Source organism: Mustelus asterias, chromosome 3 (assembly GCF_964213995.1).
Source record: "Mustelus asterias chromosome 3, sMusAst1.hap1.1, whole genome shotgun sequence".
In the NCBI taxonomy this organism is placed as follows: Eukaryota; Metazoa; Chordata; class Chondrichthyes; order Carcharhiniformes; family Triakidae; genus Mustelus; species Mustelus asterias.
This window is the reverse complement of record NC_135803.1, coordinates 128110938-128136385: the sequence shown is the minus strand read 5'-3', so window position 1 is coordinate 128136385 and position 25448 is coordinate 128110938. Positions and strand designations below refer to the sequence as shown.

General features: G+C 42.2%; 1 protein-coding gene across 2 annotated transcripts in view; it reads right to left on the bottom strand.

Moving 5' to 3' along the window:
- Positions 1 to 2713: 2713 nt before the first annotated feature.
- Positions 2714 to 25448, bottom strand: part of il17rd (interleukin 17 receptor D) — an 83446-nt gene continuing 60711 nt past the window's right edge. The window contains exons 7-12 of one of the 2 annotated variants that reach the window (XM_078209599.1): positions 24124 to 24189; positions 21861 to 21915; positions 20457 to 20567; positions 16344 to 16504; positions 13440 to 14370; positions 2714 to 5781 (exon numbers count right to left, since the gene is read on the bottom strand). In XM_078209599.1, the coding sequence (XP_078065725.1) occupies positions 5684 to 5781; positions 13440 to 14370; positions 16344 to 16504; positions 20457 to 20567; positions 21861 to 21915; positions 24124 to 24189 (1422 nt within the window). In that variant the 3' untranslated portion in view covers positions 2714 to 5683. The remainder of the gene's footprint in view (positions 5782 to 13439; positions 14371 to 16343; positions 16505 to 20456; positions 20568 to 21860; positions 21916 to 24123; positions 24190 to 25448) is intronic. The other variant, XM_078209600.1, reaches the window with a different exon arrangement.

The following is a 25448-nucleotide window of genomic DNA, read 5'->3' as shown; positions in this document are numbered from 1 at the left end:
CAATATCAATCCTCTTCCTACTTTGATCGGAGATGGCGTGTCTCCATTCTACAGGGCGTGCTAATTATGCACAGTGCCCAAGGCATTAATGCAAATTTAAGTTCAGGAAGTTTCAAGCTTGAAATGCTGCTCTTCTGAAAGTCTTGATGTGGAGATGCCGGCGTTGGACTGGGTACCAAAGTGGTGTTGTTAAACTTCTTCTTCTGAAAGTCTGTCAGATTATCAGCTGCCAAACGGTTTCCTATTAAAGTAAAGAGCTTCTTTCATATCAAACATAGATTCACAGAAATTAGTAGGGCATTTGGCCCTTCGGGCCTGCTCCGTCATTCATTTCGATCATGGCTGATCATCAAAATCAATATCCTGATCTCCACTCCCCCCCCCCCCCCCCCGTATCCCTCGATCCCTTTAGCCCCAGGAACAATATCTAATTTCTTCTTGAAATCACACATTTTGGCCTCAACTATATCCTGTGGTAGTGAATTCCATAGATTCACCACTCTCTGGGTGAAGAAATTTTTCCTCACCTCAATTCTAAAAGGTTTACCCCTTATCCTCAAACTATGACCCCTAGTTCTGGACTCCCCCACCATCAGGAACATTCATTCTACCCTGTCTAACCCTGTTAAAATTTTTGTAAGTTTCTAAACTCCAATGAATACAATCCTAACCGACTTAGTTTCTCCTCATATAACATGTCCTGCTATCCTAGGACTCAGTCTGGTAAACCTTCGCTGCACTCCCTCAGTAGTATGAGCATCCTTCCTCAGATAAGGACACCAAAACTGCACACAATACTCGGGGTGTGGCCTCACCAATGCCCTGTACAATTGCAGTAAAACATCCCTATTCCTATACTCAAATCCTCTTGCTATGAAGGCCAACATACCATTTGCCTTCTTTACTGCCTGCTGTACCTATATGCTTACTAATGCACGAGGACACCAAGGTTTCGCTGAGTATCCACCTCTCTCAATTTGAAATAATAACCTGCCTTCCTATTTTTGCTACCAAAGTGGAAAACCTCATATTTATCCATATTATACTGCCATGGATATGTCCACTCACTCAGCCTGTCCAAATCACAGTGAAGCATCTCTGCATCCTCTTCGCAACTCACCCTCCCACCCAACTTTGCATCATCTACAAATTTGGAGAAAGTATATTTAGTTCACTTGTCCAAATCATTAATATGAAATGTGAACAGTTGGAGCCCTAGCACAGATTCCGACGATCATATTTGTAGTGTTACATTAGAGTCGCAGATTTGCATTCTCTTGATTCTATTCTCCATCATGAGCCTTAAACATAGAACTGTCCAGTCTGCATGGACATTTTCTACAACTGCTGCCAAGGTCATTTCACAATTGGTGGCATGAGGAATGATTGCTCAGAATCAGGCAGAAATGCCACACTTCTGCTGCATGCCCATCTCACTTAACTGTGGCTGAAGTGAAATGTAACTGGCCCCATCCAACCCAGGCAGTAACTTTGATCTGTACTAACCATGATAGTAGAACATGTCTCCAAGAGAAGCGATTGTAAAACCAGCGCTAATGTGTCTAGGTTACTGGGCCATCAGGAAAGAAAGTTACTAAATTCACCAGCCAAGTTTTCCCTGAGAAATACTCGGGGTGTGGCCTCACCAATGCCCTGTACAATTGCAGTAAAACATCCCTATTCCTATACTCAAATCCTCTTGCTATGAAGGTCAACATACCATTTGCCTTCTTTACTGTCTACTGTACCTGCATGTGACTGCAAAGAAGTTAAAATAATAAAACTGTACACTTGTTAAATGTACAAGAGGGACAATTCCAGGAGCAGCATTGATTATGCATCAGCATTGTCATAGGGAACATTATAAACAATTCACACCAAAGCTACAGATAAACCATTCAGAGATTTAGCTGTTAACTTCCAGTTCCTTATGAAATGAGGTGCAGTAAGCTTGAAAATTTAGAACATGATAAACGGAGATCGAAATTTTGTGAAGTGGAGCACAATCGTTCAACTCAATTTTGTGTTTGCACATTCTCCTCGTGTCTGCGTGGGTTTCCTCCGGGTGCTCCGGTTTCCTCCCACAGTCCAAAGGTGTGCGGGTTAGGTTGATTGGCCATGCTAAAAATTGCCCCTTAGTGTCCTGGGATGCGTAGATTAGAGGGATTAGTGGGTAAAATATGTAGGGATATGGGGGTAGGGCCTGGGTGGGATTGTGGTCGGTGCAGACTCGATGGGCCGAATGGCCTCTTTCTGTACTGTAGGGTTTCTATGATTTCTAATATTGAGTTGAACTAACTTGGGCGGCATGGTGGCAGTGGTTAACACTGCTGCCTCATAGCTCCAGGGACTTGGGTTCAATTCCAGCCTCGGGTCACGGTCTGTGTGGAGTTTGCACATTCCCCCATGTCTGCACATGTTTCCTCCAGATGCTTCAGTTTCCTCCCACGGTCTAAAAATGAGCAGGTCAGGTTGATTGGCCATGATAAATTGACCCTAGTGTCAGGGGGATTAGCAGGGTAAATATGTGGGGTTACGGGAATAGGGCCTGGGTGGGACTGTGTTCGGTGCAGACTCGATGGGCTGAATGGCCTCCTTCTGCACAATCGGGCTTCTATGGTTACTGCAATAAAATATCTTGTTGACTCTGCTGTGCTGTATTTGGAATCTCTCAGATCACAAAATTACAGTAATGCACGAACAAGTCTTTATTAAAAAGCATTTAATGGTTTTGAGATTTATTTATTTAAAAAAAACACCAGTACAAAAAGACAAAACAGCAGAACATTTTCTCAGTCAGCTTAACTTACAGCTGGTATAAAATAAAGAATACATCAGGTATTTTTGTAAAAGTTTATAAAAGCACTCTACAGCAAAATATTTCACAATAACCAACACAATATGATCCGCAAAAACTAGGTGTGAAAACAGATATTAAATAATGATGAGCTGACTGAAGGAAACTAATGAAAGATACCAACTACTTATTGATTTATGGAAGGAGTGACCTATGCAATGTTCATAGTATATATATTTCAGATGTTTATTTTGTCACTACAAAGTCTTCACTGCATTCTTGGCCCAGTCACCTGAACAAGCAGAAGTAGCGAACCCAACCCTCAAAAGGTCAACTTAATGAAGGCGATTTTAAAAATTCTACTTCCTATCACTGTATCTACCAGATTTACATCAAAACCTTCAGCAGAAGGATTTGGTCCTCAAAATTCCATGATCTGAATACACATGTGAAGAATTATCAATTACTTCCTTGCATAAACATCGCAAGAAGTTTATCTGGCCAGTAATGTACCAGGTTTGAACTTCGGTTTGTATTAAGTGGCTGATGACCAGGACTGGGGTGGGCGGGCAGGGGGAAAATAAAAATGGCTGTTACGCCTGATCGTGATTTAATCATCACCTACTGAATTTGCATATCTGGGGAAGGACTGCTGGGATACCCCATACTGGAATAACTTTCCAACACCGCTTCATACAAGCAAGACAGGAACAGAAAAAGGACAAAATTGACACCAATAACTGTAAAACCAGACACACAATTCTTCCAAGTAAAACAATCTGGGCCTCAAACCACATTGTAATTTTTAGGGAACATAAAATTATTCAGGTGACATGACACCAATCGTTTACAATACCACAACTATGACTGGGAACGTACAATAAATCATTATCGTGTGAAATTAATTTGTCAATAGCGGGGTAAATTTTAAATATATCCTTAGAAAAATATGAAACAATAAAGGGGCGCACCAGCAGGCAACATCCAGCCCTTGGCATACCTCACTCAATATGTTGCACCAGTTAACATCGCGCAAGCCACCACTGCCGAGCACAGGTACACAGTAGGACGGACTTGTGTTTCAAGTTGGGCAGCTGAGTTTATTTTGCAGTAGCAAGTGCAACACTGCAACTATTTTGCAACGGTGAGTGATGTGGCTAAATTATACTGGAGATTGCATTCTAAGTCAATGTCAGAAATGTTTGAGTGAATGACAGCAGTGTACAATGGACTTCCCCATTAATTGTATTTTGGGAGTTAACACATTCTGAAAACTATTCACACCTATTTGATTTTAAATTATTCAACAAACATTCACTAAAACTTGAAACCTCATTCTTTTCTTAGCTACTTCTGACATTTTGAAAAAGTAGAACTGTTTTGTAGTCGGAAGGCTGTGATTTCCCCCCAAAAATGACCAAATGTCATAATGGTGAGAAGACCAGAACCATCTGCGGCAGTCTGTCAGGCACAGATTGGACCCCAATTATCCCACACTCACATTTTTTGGGAGAGCTGTGAGTTGTACACCTGTTCTTGCAGAAGGGTGCAGGGTGAAGAGGCTAAACATGCTGGTGAGGCCGGCTGCAAAGCGACTGGGTGCCATTTTGGAAGGGTGCCCTGATCTCTCAATGCACTGGGACCCCCTCCCTCCCTTCACGGACATCGGTACCTCCCTCCCCTGATGGACATCGGGACTCCAACCCCACCCCCAATTCCCCACAGGCACCATGTTTCCCCATCCCCTCCCCGACACAGATCACTGGCATTGGGGCAGTTAGGCTGTCCGAAAGGGTCCTCCTTCATGATCCCCGACATGCCCCACCCCTTCATGGCCCCTGCACCACTGCCAGGGTGCCAGGTGGGCTGTGCCCAGCCATGCCCCTGACCAACCGAGGGCTTCAATGGCCTCCGAGCCCCTTGGCATGGGCATCACACCCGGTCTCTACTAGTGCAGACCAGGAGTGATTCTTGCCGGGCCCAAGGATCGGAAGATCCCAGGAGCTGGGAGAATCCGGCGTTGAACGGGCTATGCATATTTAAATACTACTTTAAATATGCTAATCAGCCTTGTGCCCTTTCTGGGTGCAATCCGGTTTGCACTGGTAGAAAGGGACTGGGACAGCTTTTAGGCCCGCTCACTATTTTCCAGGATTGACGCGATCTGCGCCAGAGGCTGGAAAATCGCTCCCATTAAGTTTAAATACTTCAGATCAGAACTCAGATTTGAGCGCATTATAAGATCAGTGAACATCAGTTAGGTTTTCTTTTTAAAATTATTGTTACAACTAAAATTATTATACAATTACCCTCTCATCAATGGGCATAGTAGTGCAATTATCTGCAATACGTCATCAATAAACATCTACATGTCCAATATTAATCTAAATCTAATAGTTAACTCTGGTCCCTACTACATGGAAATGGTCAGATAAATGATACAAGTTTTTACAGGAAGTTCACCTGTCCATGTTCTTTCATAAGTTGTCATTCATTCTAACTTAACAGATGCAAATGCATCAGATTTGCAATTAATCCCAAAGATCAAGGTATTTTTTTCCCCCAATCATTAAGATGCACAAGTGGTCCAAAGCAGTACATAAAAATTAAATATTAAACAGTTAAAAGCATCAAATTGGTATCAGCAATACAATGATATAATCGTTGTAATTAAACTGACTGGCCCTTGTATTAAACCAATACCACTTCTCAATGCCTGCCAACCTGACCTTTCAACCATAACAATGGATTAAATAACACGGAAGATTCAACTTTCTTAATGTATTGAGGATCACAGTGTGGTTTAAACAGTCACTATTGGGAATCTGTTAGTGAATATAAAGCCAATAAGGTAAAGTGGCAATGCATACCCTATGGTACAGAATGTTATAGAGTTACTGCAGCATGTATGTGTCTGTCTATTTCCACTTTACATGGTTCCGAAATGGACGATTTTGCTGTGAGACCTGGTGGTTCATCTTCCCCTGTGAAGAAAATCAGGTAACAAGTTACTGAGAAAGGCAAAATTATGAAAACTGAACACAAATCAAGCTTTTGGCACATTCGGGTCTGGGGCTCAGCAGACAGTGAGAAATCTATTCGAATGAATTATGCTGTGAGTAAAGAATGTGTGGAGGAATTTGGCGGGCGGGGTGGGGGGGGTGGGGGGGGGGGAGGTGTTTAATGTTGGCTTAGTGACAACTCAATTTTGTATTCATTAATTCATGGAACATGGGCGTCGCTGGTTGGCCAGCACTTATTGCCCATCCCTAGTTGCCCTGGAGGGCAGTTGGGAGTCAGCCACATTGGTGTGGGTCTGGAGTCACATGTAGGCCAGACCAGGTAAGGACGACAGATTTCCTTCCCTAAAGATCATTAGTGAACCAGATGGGTTTTTCCCGACAATCAACAAATGTCAACTTTGTCCTGAATTATCATCTCTGAAAACTTTGGTTTCATGGTCATCAGTAGATTCTTAATTCCAGATTTTTTTTAATTGAATTCAAACTCCACCATCTGCTGTGGCGGGATTCGAACCCCTGGTCCCAGAACGTTAGCTGAGTTTCTGGATTAATAGTCTAGCGATAATACAACTAGGCTATTATGTATTTTCACAATGCCTTATTTTTTTTAAAAACAGCACAAGTGAGTAGAACACAGCATTCTCCACCCCCTCCAACCCCCACATAATCTTACATCGCACTTTTCTAGGAACGGGGAGAGGAGTGGTTCTGCATTCAAGAAGATTTGGCTAGTTTGAAATTGGTTAGCAGGGCAACCCAATATTTCCATTGATCATTGAGTATTGATCTTGAACTCCAACCTCCATGTGGTCATATCTTGTTTGTTCACACTGTAAACCTTTGATTTTTGCAAACCTACATTCCAGCTCTCTGAATGATGAGAAAAAGATAGAGACCAGGCTGAGCAGCAAAAGGGTGCATATGACATAGAAACATAGAAAATAGGTGCAGGAGTAGGCCATTCGGCCCTTCAAGCCTGCATCACCATTCAATATGGTCATGGCTGATTATGCACTTTCAGCATCACACTCCCACTTTCTCTCCATGCCCCTTGATCCCTTTCGCCGCAAGAGCCACGTCCAGCTCCCTCTTGAACATACGTAATGAACTGGCCCCAACAGCTTTCTGTGGTAGCAAGTTCCACAGGTTCACAACTCTCTGAGTGAAGAAGGTCTTCCTCATCTCAGTCCTGAATGGCTTACCCTTTATTCTTAGACTGTGAGCCCTAGTTCTGGACTTCCCTAACAACGGGAACATTCTTCCCACATCTAGCCTGTCCAGTCCCATCAGGATTTTATATGTTTCTATGAAATCCCCTCTCATTCTTCTAAGTTCCAGTGTACAAGTCCAGTTGATCCAGTCTCTCTTCATATGTTAGTCCTGCCATTCTGAGAATCAGTCTGGTGGAACCTTCGCTGGACTTCCTCAATAGCAAGAATATCCCTCCTCAGAAGGGGAGACCAAAACTGCACACAATGCTCAAGGTGTGGCCTCACCAAGGCCCAGTATAACTTCTGCAAGACATCCTTACTCCTATACTCAAATCCTCTTGTTATGAAGGCCAGCATGCTTTCCTCACCACCTGCTGTACCTGCATGCCAACCTTCAGTGCCTGTATCACCATGACCACCAGGTCAGGTTGCACTTGCCCTTTTCCTGAACTGCCACCATTCAGATAATACTCTTCCTCCCTGTTTTTGCCACCAAAGTGGATAACCTCACATTTATCCACATTATATTGCATCTGCCAAGTATTTGCCCACTTAGTTAGCCTGTCCAAGTCACCCTGCAGACTCTTGGCATTCTCCTCAAGCACACACTGCCAGCCAGCTTAGTATCATCTGCGAATTTGGAGATATTGCATTCAACGTCAATTGGTGACGGATGCCAGCTTGACAATACCAATGAGAACCAGACTGAATTGGAACGTTCATATGGGAAGTTGAAAAAGAAATAAGCGAAGCAAAGGGAGTATATGAGAAGAGACTTGTAGCTAATTTAAAAGGGAATCCAAAGGTGTTCTGTAGGTATATAAATGGTCAAAAAGATGGTAAAAGAAAGCATGGAGCCAATTATAGACCAAAATGGTGATCCACACAGGGAGGCAGAGAATATAGTTGAGAAACAAAATGAGTATTTTGTCTTTACCAAGGAAGAAGATGTTGACAAAATTGTGGTGAAAGAGGTGGAATTAAAAAACTGATAGAGGTTTTAGAAAGGTTGCCTGTCGATAAGTCACCAGGACCAGATCTGATGCATCCAAGGATACTGAGGAAAGGAAGGGTGAAAATTGCAGAGGCACTGACCATAAATCTTCCAATCCTCCTTATATAGAGTGATAGTGCCTGAGGACTGGAGAATTGCAAATGCTGCCCCCTTGTTCAAAAATGGGTGTAAGGGTAATCCCAGAAACTACAGACATGTCAGTTTAACCTTCTGGGAAAGTTTTCAGAGATGATAATTCAGGACAAAGTTGACATTCACTTGGACAAATGTGAAATCATTAATGAAGACCCACATGGATTTGTTAAAGACAAATTGTGTTTAACTAATTTGATTTAAGTTTTTTGATGAGATAATAGAGGGGGTTTGGTGAGGGTAATGGGGTTAATGAGACATGCAAGATCCCAGCACTTCATTAATAGAGGCATCAAATGCAAAAGCAAGGAGGTTATGCTGAATCTTAATAGGACTCCAGCCTCAACTGATTTATTGTGTCCAATTCTGAATACTAGGCTTCACAAACGATGTGAAGACATAAGTGTGCAGAAAATATTCCAGGGATGAGGGACTTCAGTTATGGGGATATATCAGAGAAACTGGGACTGTTCTTCTTAGAGGACAGAAAGTCGTGAGGAGATTTGATAGAATGTTCAAAATCATGAAGAGTTTAGAGAGTAGATAGAGAGAACTGTTCCCCTTTGGCAGAGGGTTTGAAGATACCAATTTAAAGTGACTGCCAAAAGATCGAAAGGTGCTATGAGAAAAAACTTTTATCTTTAAGCAGGAACGATTTAGATCTGGAATACACTGCCCAAGAGTGTGGAAGATTCAATCGTGGTGTTCAAAAGAAAATTGAATAATTATTTGACGAGAAAAGTATTTGTGGTCTATACAGAAAAGGCACAGCTTGGGACTAGCTGCTTTGCATCTTGCAGAGAGCCAGCACAGATATGACAGGCTGAATGGCTTTCTTTTTGCTGTGACCATTCTATGATTTTGTCGAAATACTCAATTAGCTTCCTGTACAACGCAATAACTTACCTTCCTTCCCTTCCTGGTATGCTTTGACTCCACATGCATCAAGATGTAATAAGGCACAGTGGGAGTATATGACTCAGTATCATTGGGAGATAGAGTAGGGGAATGGGATTAAGTGAGTAATTCAGACCTAGCTGAATGTAGAGTTATATGAAAACAGAACAATCCTAATATTTTTCTCTTTCACTTATGAGTTTCATCTTACTCATAATTCACTGGAGTGAATTTCCCCTGGTCAGTTGCCTAGCGACAATACACATTAATGGCAATTCTACCTTAGAGAAGAAATATTCATTTTGTATTTTTATATGAATATTTTATATATTGGAAAATGGTAGTTGAAAGGAAAGGATTAGTCAGAGCAGCATGAAATTCGCTAGTGTAATCCCACTAATGACTTGACTTTATATTTCAATCTGTTTAATAAAGAGGGTTAGTACTAATGCCTCACAGCGCCAGGGACCTGGGCTCGATTCCCGCCTTGGGTGACAGTGTTGAGTTTGCACGTTCTCCCCGTGGGTTTCCTCCAGGTGCTTTGGTTTTCTCCCATAGTCCAAAGATGTGCAGGTTAAGTGGATTGGCCATGCTAAATTGCCCTTAGTATCCCAGGGGTGTACGTTGGGTGGTTTGGCGGGGGGAGGGGGAGTGGGGGCGGATTAGTGGGGTAAATACATTGGATTACAAGGATAGTGTGCGGGGTGGGATGCTCTGTCGGAGAATTGGTGTCGACTCGAATGGGCTGAATGGCTTCATTCTGCACTGTAGGGATTCTATGATCTGAAAATAATTAATTGATGCTACAATTGTATGGTTACAGGGGAATTCAAATATGACGATCATAGATCTTTTCAACTGAAACTGACCCTTACAGAATCCACAGTTCTGATACACATTTATGAAGACAACTTGTTTGATAGACAATGTGTCTCAATGAGCTTTGCTAAGAAGCCAAGCTAGTGATCATTAATCCCAAGCATGAAGAAATACAATCACTGATATGCATTGCAAAGGAGTTAGTTAGACTTACAAAAGAACATCTTTGTAAAATACTATCTTTTCAATTGTGATTAAATGCAAAAGTATGGATCTTGGTAGCTCAATGGAAAAGGAAATTATTGAGGAATTCAGTTTGTGAACTATGGATAATGTATAGATTCTTTATTGCTTTCTCCTTAAAAGTGACCTTTTTAAAAGGTTCTGGTATGACCATGTAATGACAAGATATGGATTGTTAAAGAGTAGCAATAATCTGCCTGTATATCACACCTTTAATGTAGCACTACATCCGAGCATGCTTGACAAGGGTGTCCTCAATAAAAACTTTCTGACAATGAGCCGCAGGTTAAATGATCAGGGCAGATGACCAAAAGCTTGGGCAGTGATCAAGGTTTTAAGGAGCACCTTAAAAAGGGAAGTGAAAGATGGAGAGGTTCCGGGACAGAATTCCAGAGTTTAGGGGCCTCAATGCTGTAGGTACAAACACCAATGGCGGAACGATTGAACTCTGCAGGAGACCAGAATTAGAAATCTCAAAGACTTGTATGGATGAAGGAGGTTACAGAAATAGGGAGCGGCAAGGCCACTGAGGGATTTGAAAGCAAGGATGAGGATTTTATTAATGATGTATTATTAAATCAGGAGCCAATATATTTAAGTGAGGATAGGAGTGAATGAGACAGGATTTGCTCCAGATTAAAATGCAGGCAACAGTTTTGGGCAAGTTTACTGAAGGTGAAAGAAAGGACACCAGCCAAGAGAGCATTGGAATAGTTAAGTAGAGAGGCAAAAAAAGGCATGGATGAGAGTTTCAGTGCAGATGAGCTGAGGCAGGGATTGATAGGGTAAGGTTACAGAGTAAGAAGTTATAGCAAATTTCAATGTTAATCAGGATTTGAAGGCTTGATCAACCTGAACACTGAGTTCCAAACTATATAGCATCTATCGTCATCATCCAGAATTTTTGTTAAGTACATCTCAAGTGTTCACTCAACTTCTATTGCAGTTATAAAAGCAAATTACTGCAGATGCTGGAATCTGAAACCAAGAGAAAATGCTGTAAAATCTCAGCAGGTCTGGCAGCATCTGTAAGAAGAGAAAACAGCTGACGTTTTGAGTCCAGATGATCCTTTGTCAAAGCTGGAATAGCCTCTTTTCTCTCCTTACAGATGCTGCCAGACCTGCTGAGATTTTCCAGCATTTTCTCTTTTGGTTTCTGTTGCAGGTATTATATACTAAAAAAGCATTGCAGTCTATGAGCATCTGACCGTAAAGTTTCAGTCTTGGTGATTATGAGGAATGGATAGAACACATATGGTGGCACAGTGGTTAGCACTGCTGCCTCTCAGCGCTAGGATCCGGGTTCGATTCTAGCCTCGGGTGACTATCTGTGTGGAGTTTGCACGTTCTTCCTGTGTCTGCATGGGTTTCCTCTGGGTGCTCTGGTTTTCTCCCACAGTCCAAAGATGTGCAGTTTGGGTGGATTGGCCATGCTAAGTTGCCCCTTAGTGTCCCAAGATGTGCAGGTTAGGTGGATTAGCCACGTAAATGCATGGGTTACAGGAATAGGGAAGTGGGGGCGGGCCTGGGTAAGGTGCTCTTTCCCGAGAGTCAGTGCAGACTTGATGGGCTGAATGGCAGCCTCCTGCACTGTCGGGATATTATGGATTCTAATATAGGGGTTCCAAAACTCAGGTCTGCAGAACCCAGGGGGTCCATGGAAGCCTCCCTGGAGGTCTGCGGCAAGACAGGCCTTTGACTGGATGAGCGTGAACAGCAGAGTGGTGGGAAGAGTAGGCCTCGGAATCCATGCCAGAGCATTGGGGTGTCTGAGCGTGTCTTGGAGCGAGAGAAAGAGTTGGGTGTGCCCACGAGAGGGAGTGCACATGAGAGAGGGAGTGAAAAATGGGTTCAGATATTTGGGGGATTGGGGGTCATGTCATGTCGGATCAGGTTGGGGGGTTGTGGGGGGGGGGGGGGGGTCAGAGCATGTAAGGGAGTGGGCTCAGGTCAGGGGAGGGGAAAACTGTGCATACATTCTTAGTTTGGCAGAGCCAGGGCTTTGGTAGTGGTTGGCGCGCGGGGGGTACCAATGTGGGCCTCTGTCTGGGTATTTAAAATAGTTACGTTGAAATTAAAAGTTGTTTAATTTCTTCAAACTCTTTCAGTGTAACTATTAGCTTAATGCTGGCAGAACCATCCAAAGTTAGCAATTTAAATCGCTCTGTCGGATGGTTTCCAGCGCAGTGCGATTGTCCAGCAGAAGTTAACGATTCTGGACAATTGCCGGGTAAACCCTTACCTGGGAACTTTTGACAGGGATTCCCCAGCACATTACTGGGGTGCTCCCAAAATCTGACGCAGGGGAACCAGGGAATTACGGAACAGTAGATCACCTTCATTACCCAGTGCCAACTAACACCAAAATCTAACAGAATATTTGATAAGTAGACACTCGAGTTCTTTCTACTTTATCCACAACGCGGGTAAAGATTCCTGCTAGTGGGTATTTAAAAATGAAATTGTATCAATGTCTTGGTGCAATAGCACCCTCATGAGGCTGTAGAAGGTTGTTGCACAATTATACTAAAAATGAGGAAATCCTTTTTAATGAATGCATTGGAACAGAATTCTGCACAAACCAGAGATGCATTCAAAGTTTTGCTCAATTGCTGATGGTACTGAGTGAGAAACGCCACATGTATCTTTTCACCTGGAGATTGAGAACAGGGTCCAAATTGTACAACGTTTGTAGAAACTATCTTAATGGATTAAATAGTATTATCTCACTCTATACTTTTGGCACACTTTTAAAAATGTAAATTAGTGTACTTATGAAATTTCTTTTGGTGTTATATCATGATACATCAGCTTTGAATCTCTTTTTCAGGTTTTCATTACTGCAACAAATATCCTTGTTTCCGGTTTAATTGGTGTTGGGGAATGCCCCCCCAATAGAGTAGAAAATAGATATAAATAAAATACTGCGGATGCTGGAATCTGAAACAAGAACAGAAAATGCTGGAAAATCTCAGCAGGTCTGACAGAATCTGTGGAGAGAGAGAATAGAGCCAATGTTTCGAGTCAGGATGACCCTTCATCAGAGCTGAAGACAAGGAAAATTGGATAAGATTTATACTGTGAGGGTGAGCTGTAATTTTTAGGAGTGATATAGACTAAAAGACAAAGGGAATGTAAATGACAATAAAGGCTGAGAATGGTGCTAACAGCATCCATTAAGCGATCAGAATGTGTAAATGGAAGAGCAAAGGTGGAGAGTGTAGGAATGTGGCAGTTGGTCTGAGCAGGATGGTATCTATAGCAAACTTGAGGATATCGTTGGTGCTCGCACGATATCTTACCTAATCCTGAGGATGAGGAGACGCTGTCTGCAATGGAGCCGGTTTCTGTCTGGTCTGAAGAAAGGCCATCCATTAAAGGCAGTGATAATTCTGATGAAGGAATGGAAGAGTCATATATCCCAGAGTCACGGGGCATTTCGGGCAGGTTCACAGCCCCCACCATCCGTGGCAAGGGCCTCAGCAGAGAACCGGCATCTTGATGATCAGAAACATCTGCGTCGCCAATGATACTCAAGTGCTGAATGATGGAATAGGAGACTGAATTAACAGGGGTGACATCTGCAATGGTCTTCAAGTGAAAATCGTGCTCAGTTACCGGCTGCTTAAAAACCACCTCATTCAGGACAAGCCCAGAGTCAACTCTAACCGGTCCTTGATGGTGTGAGATTAGGGGAAGACGTGGCAGCAGCTGCTTCTCAAACCAGTCCGGTTCTTGCTCGATAAGTTGCTTCATGTTAGAGATGGCTATATACAGGGAGCGTCCAGATTTATTTCTGAAGTAGTTGCTTTTACGAATGTTCACTTCATGCGGGTCCCGGTCTGGGTGGCTGTGATCGCGAGCATGTAAATGAGAATACAGCTGAGGGAAGTGGTCCATCAGTTTGTACTTGCATGCCAGGTCTAAGATACCAGGAATGTCTGCTTCACAGGAATAGTCAAAATAAATGGCGATGAACTTGGAGGGGTTGCCTGAATTTAGGCGTGCTTGGCGCAGCCTCTCTGCGATCATAGAAACAGCCACAATAAAAAGTTCTCCCTGTGCGCTATCTCTGGAGCTCCCTTTGTGTTTGCGATGTTTCTTTTCTACAAAGAACTTCATTCCCTTCGAACAAATAACAATGATATAATGGGACTCCATGATCTGCCGACTGAGCCAGTCCATTTGCCCCTCCTTGCAGATTTCCAAATGTTCCCATAAATCCAAGGCAACCTGTTTAAAAACAAAACAAAAACTCAATTTCTATGGCTGATAAGACAGCCCTTTCATAGAATCATAGAAACCCTATAGTGGAAAAGGAGGCCATTTGCCCCATCGAGTCTGCACCAGCCACCATCCCATCCAGACCCTATCCCTGCAACGCTACGTATTTACCCTGCTAATCCCCCTGACACTAAGAGGCAATTTAGCATGGCCAATCCACCTAACTTGCTCATCTTTCGTCAATTGCACACTCTTTTTTTTAAACACAATACTAGCTTTCCCCCTGCTTAATAAGTGAGATTAGTGCAATTCCATTCTCTCCAAATAAAGCCAAATGACGCTATTTTCTTTTGCTCTCAGTCAGAAGTGTACAGACGGTTACAGGCCATGATCAATTAAGTTGGGAGCCGTTGTAAGAATGTAGAGTGCAGTCAAATTGCTTTATACAGCAGTGAGCTTGATCTGTATATTCAGCATAAAAGATATCCACTTGAAGGGGAAAGGCACACTGTGCAAATCGTGCTATCTTCTAATGCACAGGATGAGTTTGGAAACAGAAAAACATTCTAATGGCTTCACATTGAGAGAGTGACGCATTTGAAAATGTGATATGTTCACTTCTTTGTGAGTTCAGGTGATTGGGCTCCCAGTTAGTTTGTTATTGCTTTGTGGGGAAAAGTGTCCAACTGAAACTGACAGGAGCTCCTACCCAGAATTACGCAAGGCTAGATAGATGGCTATGGTGACGCTGACAAGCAGTAGCAAGCAAACAGATGTTATATCTATAATACTGACCTTGGAGACAGAGAGAGAGAGACGCAACATGAAATTGGATATAACCCAAAAAGATGTGAAGGGAACTCCTAATAGCCTGCCTAGAGTTGGCTCCTTACAGTTTTGTTGTGCAGAATATTAAATTTGTTCAGGTTGTGTTGAAATCGTAACATGTTTTTTGCTGATTAAAATAAGTCATAAAAGATCAGAAAGCTCCAAATATGGACAGCAGAGTATTGGATGAGTTCAGGTATACGTTGGGTGCTAATTGAGTCTTGGAGGGAAATAAATGTGTGGATTCTGATCATCTAAAAATATACACTTAGTTCTCTTACAAACCATAAATTTGTGTGTAGAAAGTTGGTGTGCAACATTCAATAAGGGCGCAATTCATAGCAAGTTGCAATTTTTTTCAACATGAGAACTAGGAGTAGGAGTAGGCCATTTGGCCCCTCGAGCCTGCTCTGTCCCATCCACTCACCATAACCCTTAATTCCTTTACTGTTGAAAAATCTATCTATCTTTGCCTTAAAAACAACGAGGTAGCCTCAACTGCTTCACTGGACAGAGAATTCCACAGATTCACAACCCTTTGGGTGAAGAAGTTCCTCCTCAACTCAGTCCTAAATCCGCTCTCCCTTATCTGGAGGCGATGCCCCCTAGTTCTTGTTTCACCCGCCAGTGGAAACAACCTCCCTGCATTTATCTTACCAATTTCCTTCATAATTTTATATGTTTCTATAAGATCCCCCTCATTCTTCTAAATTCCAATGAGTACAGTCCCAGTGTACTCAGTCTCTCCTCATAAGCCAACCCTCTCAACTCTGGAATTAACCTAGTGAATCTCCTCTGCACCCCCTCCAGCGCCAGTATATCCTTTCTCAAGCAAGGAGACCAAAACTGTACACAGTACTCCTGGTGTGGCCTCACCAGCACCTTATACAGCTGCAACATAACCTCGCTGTTTTTAAACTCCATCCTTCTAGCAATGAAGGACAAAATTCCATTTGCCTTCTTAATTACCTGCTGCACCTGCAAACCAACAAATGTCAGTGTCATAAACATCTTTAATGCGCAAGCACCACTTTTAAAACTGATTACAATTTCTTCACAGTATAAAGTGTGGCAGACTTAAAATGATTCTGATACTTTCAATTACATGAATTCCTGCCAATACTTTTAGTTTTGCACAAAGAAAGCAAATATACCTCGCAGCCACAGAAGTCCTGCAGAAAGAATGCAAAGCACTGAACCACACTGAGGTGTTTCTGACAGTCTTTACTGGAATAACAGATGAAAACTTTTGGCTTCGACCGAGGAGATGGCGATGATTCAGAATTCTCCTCATCCAGTTCGGAATACACTGGATCTAAGAAAGAACAGAAGAACAATCTTGTGTGTGAGCAGTTCAAATGGAACAAAATTCCTCAACCACACACCAAAATATCCCTGCCCTGAATAGTGATACAAGATATGATCCTCAAATATGCAGGCTGCTTTAGGGCTGTCAAAACACAATAATGCTCCAATTCTTAACATTATGAACAAAGTAATACTCTCAGATAATCCTTTCAATAATCCCCCATGTTTCCGTTTAATGTTTGAAGAGGCTCAATGCCTGGGCATGTTCCTTTTGCCTGCAGAGGACAGTGCATTCTCCATGGCAACGCGTCAACTAGAGTGGAAGTGCCAACAAATCAACACCCTTTTCTCGTGCAGTGTAACTTTTTGCTCCCTTTGAAATTTGACATTCTTGCATCTGTACTTATGAGTGCAAGATGAAAAGCTTCGACAGCATGTTTCTTTTTTCAGTAATTCTGAATTAATTACAATTCATAAGATAAGGACAGGAACATTCGTCGGAATTTTACCATCCCACCTGCCACGGGAATCAGACCAGGCAAGGGGCAGACCATGGAAAGGTCCATTGACCTCGGGCAGGATTTTCCAGCTTTGGGGCGAGCGAGCCTGGAAAATTGCGCCCGTAGTTTCAGCAAAATGGCTATATTGAAAAACAGATCGAATTCATGACACAAGGGGGTTTTATAGGTTAGAAATAGGCAAGCTTTTTTTTGCCATAGAGAATCCTAGAAGCAAGGCACACCAATTTAAGATAAGGAAAATTATATAACTGACAATAGAGATCCATTCATTTGATTTTATTATATGTAGACAAAATATAAAAGTATTGCACATATAAACTGATGCACCTCTAACTGCATTTTCTTTGTAAAATAATTTAAAAGCTTTGCTCATGCCAAATTTGACTCTTGATATTCCAACTCATAAAATAGGATTTTACATCACATGTTTTGATTTCTGAAAAAGAGACATGCTGTCAAAGCTTTTTCCATGCACTCACCACGACAGACACAATAATGCCAGATTTCAAAGGGGACAACAATTTATATTGCATTAGAAGGGGTTAGATTGGTTGACAAGTTGGCTCTGATTGGTTGAGGTGTTGCTGTGGAGAATGCACCAGGGAACTATTGTTCCGCAGTGTTTAGTTTAATGTTTAAAAACACTTAATGCCTGGACACGTTCTTTTTTCCAGGCAGAGGACATTGCATTCTCCATGGTAACACCTCAACCAGAGTTGAAGTGCCAATGAATAAACACTCTTTTCTCATGTAGTGTAACTTTTTGCTCTCTTTGAAATTTGGCATTCTTGCATTTGTGCTGATGAGTGCAAGATTGAAAGCTTCAACGGCAAGTTTCTCAATTCTGTACTGCCAAGCGACTAAATGTATCAATTCTTTTTGGAAAACTTAAATACATGTAAGAATGAATACAGTCACATTATAACCCTCATCTACTTCAAAGAAGGTAGTGAAAATTGTGACAGTCCCATGAGAACCAGGACTTAATGAAAATGTGCTTTTCTTGGGAAGTTGTAAATAGAATCTGTATGGTCCATCGTATATCAAAAACTGAATGTTAAATTCCCTATCCTTCATCACTTCATCTCAAAATGGCAAACCTAATTGACACATTACGTGCCGTATCCCTAAACTCCCACTAACCAGCAGTTTTTCCACTCCCATTCCATTCATTTTATTTCAGCCCAATCAAATATCTGCTGAATAAATTGTACCCTCTAATCAGAAGGGGTAAACTTGTAGACTAGCTCCTGTCTTATTTCCTGATGAGGAAATGTTTATGAGATGAAGACAGCAGGATTTATCATCTTTGGCGAAATCTTACTACAAAACCTAAGCGAGAAAAGTTAGTTCAGTACATTTTATAAAACCTGTGTTTTCATATCCATTAAAAACATCAATTCAAAAGATGTGTGCAGGTCTCACTCCAGGGTTTGAGCACAATGCAGGTGGGCACTTAGTGCAGTATTGAGTGGGTGCTATATTGTTGGAGGTTCAATCATTCAGATGACTCATTAAATCAAGCCCATATCTGCCTATTCATATGGACATAAAGATCTTATTGGATTATTCAAAGAGCTGCCCTGGCTAACATCTGTTACTCAACCAATGCTATTTTAAAAAGATGGATTGGTTAATTGTTTCATTTGCTACTTCCAACAACTTGACATTTGCAACTTGACTACTATGTTGCGGAAGGTTTCTGCCAGATTGCTGTTGGATACAGACTGGATTAGGATAGTCCCTCCATCATCAGATAGCCTGTTAAGTCTATCCAGAAAGTGGGGGAGGGTGCTAGGAGGGGAGAAAATTTGAGAGAAAAAATGATCTCCTTGGAAAGACGGAGGATGAGGGGAGACTTAATAGAGGTGTATAAAATTATGAAAGGCGAACGGTGGGAAGCTTTTCCCAGGGTCGGTGGTGACGTTCACGAGGGGTCATAGGTTCAAGGTGAAGGGGGGGAGGTTTAACACAGATATCAGAAGGACATATTTTACACAGAGGGTCGTGGGGGCCTGGAATGTGTTGCCGGGCAAGGTGGTGGAGGCGGACACACTGGGAACGTTTAAGACTTATTTAGACAGCTATATGAACGGAGTGGGAATGGAGGGATACAAAAGAGTGGTCTAGTTTGGACCAGGGAGCGGCGCGGGCTAATTGTTCTTTGTTTCTCGTTTCAAGGCTTCATTCTAAGATCATCTTGCTGGTTCCAGTACAGAGCGAACCTGTCTCGGGGGCAGGGAATTCAGATGGTGTTCGTAAAGCAGAAGTGGAAATGAATAGGGTTGGGAAGCATTTTCTGATCAGGGCCAGTGTGATCTCCTGGACTCGTTTCGATCGCCTCAGGGGGTCGGAGAGGAATTTCCCAGATTTTTTTTCCCCATATTGGCCCTGGGGTTTTCACTCTGGGTTTTCGCCTCTCCCTGGAGATCACATGGTCTGGGGTGGGGGGGTGGGGGTGAGTTAATAGGTTGTGATGAACAAAGCATCGTAGCTGTGAGGGACAGCTCGGTGGATAGGATATTAGGATGTAGATAGGCTGGAAAATTGGGCAGGGATCCTGGATTCAGGATTCAATCCTGGACCGGGGTGCGGCGCGGGCTTGGAGGGCCGAAGGGCCTGTTCCTGTGCTGTATTGTTCTTTGTTTGTTCTTTGATCTATTCAAGAATTTAATTGTTAACAAAAAGAACCCCATGCTTCCCCACATGGGCGAATTGTCTTACTGGTCTTAAACAAGAGAGCACCTGAGGTGCAATTGTCAATGTTGCCACCTAGGCGGTGAGCTTATGAAGTGAGCTGGGGTCAGGCGACATTCATAGACGTCATCCTGGTTTTGTTTCACCAATTTCAATGGAAAGAAAACTGTGCAAATTTGACAACAAATAGGTAGCACACTTCACTAGATTGTTATCCAGGTTGCAAAGATCTTCTAACTATTGTCCACCAATATTCCTTTTCCAACCTCACTGTCAACATGCAAGTTTATTTTCTTGCCCCCACAGGAAGATGAGGCTCAATTGTTGACCCCCTCTCACTCTCGGGGAATTGGGCAGATTATAACTATTCAAATCTACTTCCATGCTCCCTCGCATAGCTTCATGCAATGTGCAACAGGAAGGAGCACTCCAACCACAGTGGTGTGAGTATTTGTTGGGAACTGCCCACGGAGGGAATAATGACCTCTCTATTGTTTCTGGTAGTCCAGCAATCTAGCTTTAACCTACATGCCCCGAAAAGCTGAAACCTGTGGCCTTCCTTCTTAAACTTGAACAAATCCCAAGACTTCAAAAGCAGTCGATATCCCCTCCAATTATTTTCTGCAGACAATCAAAATAAATCCTTAAATGTGACTTAGGAAAAACGTTCAAAATTGATCTCAAGTGTACTTCAGAAGGTTAGTTTAACATCATGGAACAAAACGGCAGCATGTTTCTTACTTTGCTGTTTCTTACAGCATACCACTGTGAGGAGAGTGATGATCGCAGAAACAATCACTAAGGGAACTGTGATGGCAATTGCTCGGATTGGTCCAGCCCATGGGTAGTGCACTGATGGAAGAGGAGAATAAAGCAGAAAACATCAGTTTACTGAACATAAAACTTAGCACAAAAGTGGAGTAGGGACACCAATAGATGCAGCACCATTGGTTTTCATTAGCTCTTATTTATGTTCTGTTGCCATTCATAAGAGAATTCAAAGTTACATTTTTACCACAATCAAGATCAAGATTCGTTAGATAAGTTCTTGAGGTTTGGCAAGTAGTTTATGCTTCATAAACCAGATTTAGCTCAACAGGTTCTCTTTCAATGAGAAGCTCAGTCATTTCATTCAGGAAGACCACAGGATCGATTCCTGGTCTGCGACAGCTTGCTGATACCAGCAGGAATATCAGTAAAGGCATCACAGTCAACCTGGGATTAAGGAACAAATTCTTGCTTAAACGGTTCAGTGAATCTCTGCTTGATGACTATCCAAAGGCCATAGTGTAGGTCTGTATTTGATGAGGGCAAGATTGGCCTCAGCTGCTTTTCCCATTGTTGTCAAGTAATGTGCTGCTGGCATTGTGTGTGCACGCTAAAATAAAAACACACACTTTTTACCCTTTGGGGATAGTGGGGAAGTGGTGGAAGGATTCCCTGCTGAACCGTGTTCTGAATGCTTCTGCCGTGGCCAACAAGTCTTGATGTTGGACTTGAGCCCGGAGCTTCTGGGCCAGAAGTAATGATGCTACCCACTGTGCCACAAGACCTCCTGAAATTAATTCAAGATTCATATTTAATAATGGTTACTAGGACATGGTACAAGATCAATCTGAATTCTTGAAGCTTTACTTCAGGAGGTGAAAAGGGAAATGTATCGGAATTTTAAAAACTATACAATATATTACAATAGTGGATATCCCTTATAATTGAAGCACCAATGTCATAAAAATCCACAGAGCTAATATCCAAGGAAGGGAACCTTTTACATATTAACCCTCTGTATTCTCCTTTTTAATCATAAAGCCATCACTCCAACAGAAAAATTTCCTTCTTACAAACCCAATGTGTTGAAATTATTTTGTAGAATTCACTAAAGACCCAACCACTTAGTTGAAATACCAGTCCTCAGTAAAAGGTTGCCTGGTGAAATAAGTGCAAAAACTGCCAACATTAAAATTCACAACTCACCTGGTCATGCTATGATTCGATCAGATAACTCTGATCTCTTCTCTTGCTAATTCTTTTGAGCTATACAAATAAGTTATTAGTTAACAATTTCTAAATGTATTTGCGATTAAGCATACTGGTGCTGAGGTGTGCCCATCATCACTACAATCCAATCTTGAAAATAGACCCTACCTGATCTCACTATGAAATTGACTTGTTTGCCAGTGGTATTGCTGGAGTCTATCACCTACAGGGAAAAGACACAAGATGATCTTCAATTACATCATTTACAAAACTATGCGAGGTTACAAAGACGAGGAAGAAGGTGTTTGACATTAAAACGACTAACTACCAGTACATTACAAAACCTCTGTTTTAAGTTCTTCTCTCTCAATATCTAAAGGTTAATGTTGCATTGTGGGGCTGTCATTTGGGCCATGTTGGAGAAAACACGGATAAGGAAACAGCATTTCCAAGATGCTTATTAAGAGGGAAATGGAGAAGCAAAAATACTTCTGGCATAATTTCAGTGTGTTTATTGATGGCAGTCTGTGAATGTCGATACTGATTCTGAAAAACCTTTGGCTCAGATATATTCTTGCAATGGTGCGACTGGCAAATTAATCATAAATCAGCACACAGATCTTGCCGTCATCAACTCCCTGCATGTTTTCTTGAACTTCTAATTACAATTCATCAGAGACGGCATGATAACAAATTGGAAGGAGGCACAGTGGTTAGTACCGCTGCCTCACAGCAGTTTGGGTTTGATTCCAGGCCTCGACAGTGTGGAGTTTGCACGTTCTCCCCGATTCTACATGGGCGCTCCAGTTTCCTCCCACAGTCCAAAAGACGAGTTTAGGTGCATTACCTGAACATCAGAGTGTTGCGACTCGGGTATTTTCACAGAAACTTCATTGCAGTGTTAATGTAAACCTACTTGTGACACTAATAAATAAACATTTTTTTTCCAGAAATTCAACAAATACACTAATCACGGTGAGAACAGAAAGACTTAAAATCTGGTTTTATAAAATGGACAGGTATGGCATTCATCTACAACGCACCATTTAGGAGCGGCACGGTGACACAGTAGTTAGCACCACTGTCTCTCAGCACCAGGGACCCGAGTTTGATTCCAGCCATGAGTGACTGTTTGTGTGGAGTTTGCACATTCTCCCCTTGTCTGTATAGCTTTCCTCCAAGTGCTCTGGTTTCCTCCCACACTCCAAAGATGCGCTGGCTGGATGAATGGGAGTTCGCGCTGGCTTGGGATGTGGGAGTTTCCTCCCACATCCAAAGATGCGCTGGCTGGATGAATTGCCAATGCTAAATTGCCCCTCAGTGACCAGGGATTTGTAGGTTAGGTGGATTAACCATGGTAAATGTGTGGGGTGACGGGGATAGGGCGGAGGGGTAGGCCTGGGTAAGATGCTCTTTCAGAGAATCGGTGCAGACTAAATGGGCCAAATGGCCTCCTCGGATCAGCACAAAAAAAAAATCTGTTGAGAACAGGGAGTCCCATAAGTGGTTGCATAATCACATACTTCATAATTTCCTCTCTGCTTTGCATTGCCCTTCCACTTAGATGTGCCATTGTAATGGTACACGTTCCCAAAAATGTCTGACCACTGAACCATGGTAGGTGGAAGAGAATAAGTTTGGCTGCAGTGTTATACAAGAGAGACACACACAAATGCTTTGCACCCAAACTTATAATTGAGTTGCAGCAATGTCATGCAGTGTATGCTAACCCACAGCTGTAACTTGTTTGCAAACAGATGGGAAGAAAGTGCACTAAAAAGGCTTCACAAACAAATCAAAGTCTCATTTGGAAAAATGAAACTTCAACCAAGCCATTTCACCAAAATGAATCGGAGACCACAGATAACAGATTTAACAGACAAAATTAAAACAAGCTTTCAGAGAACAAAGCCATTAAAATGTTCCCTCACATCCTTCTCCTCATATGTGGAGATAGTTTAGCAAATCCCTGCTGAGATACAGCCAGATGCTGTGTCCTACCTCAGGGAGAAAAGCTGCAGTCTTCTGTAGTCAAGTTTAGACATGAACAATTTGCATCTACATAGTGCCTTTGACATAGCAAAATACCTTAAGGCCCTTTTCAGGAGCACACAAAATTTGACACTGAAGCATATTGAAAGATGCTAGGGCAAATGGCCAAAAATCTTGGTCCAGGAGTTAGGTTTAAAGAAATGTTATGAAGGATGAGAGAGAGGTCGAGATGCAGAGAGATTTAGAGAGAATCCCAGAGCCCAGGGCCTGGGCAGATGAAAGCACAGTCACCAATAGTGGGGTGAAGAAAATCAGTGGTGCACAATACATGGGAATTGAAGGAGTGCAGATAAGTTGAGGGTTGTAGGGCTGGAGAGTTAACATAATAACTATATTGAAAGCAGAATTTGAAAAATGCCCAAGTATAAAAGAATCATACCTCAATGGTATAAGTGCCTGGGTAGAGATCATGAAAAATGTAACTCACAACGGTCATATTATCGTCCTATAAGAGAAAAATAAATATTTCTTACTGAATATTTTAGCAACATCCCAGCACAGCTTAAAGCTTCATTGATATTAATGTTTAACAATTGCTTCCACTTATCAAATTGGCCTCAAAAGATATTTGACTTAAAGTCACCAACATGCCCTCATTCTTATCTCAGTTCAATATATCAAACTTAGTGATTAAATGTGGGCTGTGTATTGTCTCATCTCACAATGATGAGGCAGAGTGACTGATGATGTAAATTACAGCTGCGCCACTCCAACATCAACCTGACAACCAGCACACCGGGCAGCCATCATCCCCTGCTGAGGAAATGCAGTGATGTGATTTATTTATTGATGTATTGGTATACAGTAAAGCGCATTGTTTCTTGCGCGCTATAGAGACAAAGCATACTGTACATAAAGGAAAGGAGAGGGTGCAGAATATAGCTTGGGTGTAGATAAAGATGAACTTAATATGAGGTAGGTCCATTCAAAAGTCTGATGGCAGCAGGGAAGAAGCTGTTCTCGAGTCGGTTGGTACGTGACCTCAGACTTTTGTATCTTTTTCCCGATGGAAGAAAGTGGAGGAGAGTATGCCGGGGTGCATGGGATCCTTGATTATGCTGGCTGCTTTTCATTTACAGCAGGTGCTATTTAATAAAAGATTGTAAAACCACAAAAAAATTTCAAGGAGCTGTCATGTGACAATTTCACTTTTAAATACATTTTCCTGATTTTGTCAAAAGTGAGCAATATTCTTGGATAAATAGCTTCATTAGTACTCAGTAATTGCAGTGGCTCGGTGGATAGCTCTCCCACCTCCCAGAGGATCCTGGATTCAAGTCCCACGCTGTAAAATTGTCATTTTCAACCCAAAACGTTAACTCTGTTTCTCTCTCCACAGATGCTGTCAGGCCCACTAAGTTTATCCAGCATTTTCTATTTTTATTTCGCTCCAGGACTTGCTGGCTACAAAATAAACCAGCCACAGGTATAGGCAAGTCAGCGTGCATCGGTGTCAGTTCCCAGCCCAAATAAATGGGAAGGGTTAGCGGCAAGAATGGCATCTGGCTGTAAAACCACCAGCCAAATCCAACCAGCATTGCAGCAACCCCATATAAATGGGGAAAACAGAAAGAGGATCCAAGCAAGCATTGTCAATGCTTCTGCCTATTGCTGCTTTTAACGGGGGAGTTCAAAGCTTAACCCATCATTAATTTCTATACATTCAGAATGTTTAATTAAAATTGGTTGCAAAGTTAACCTTAG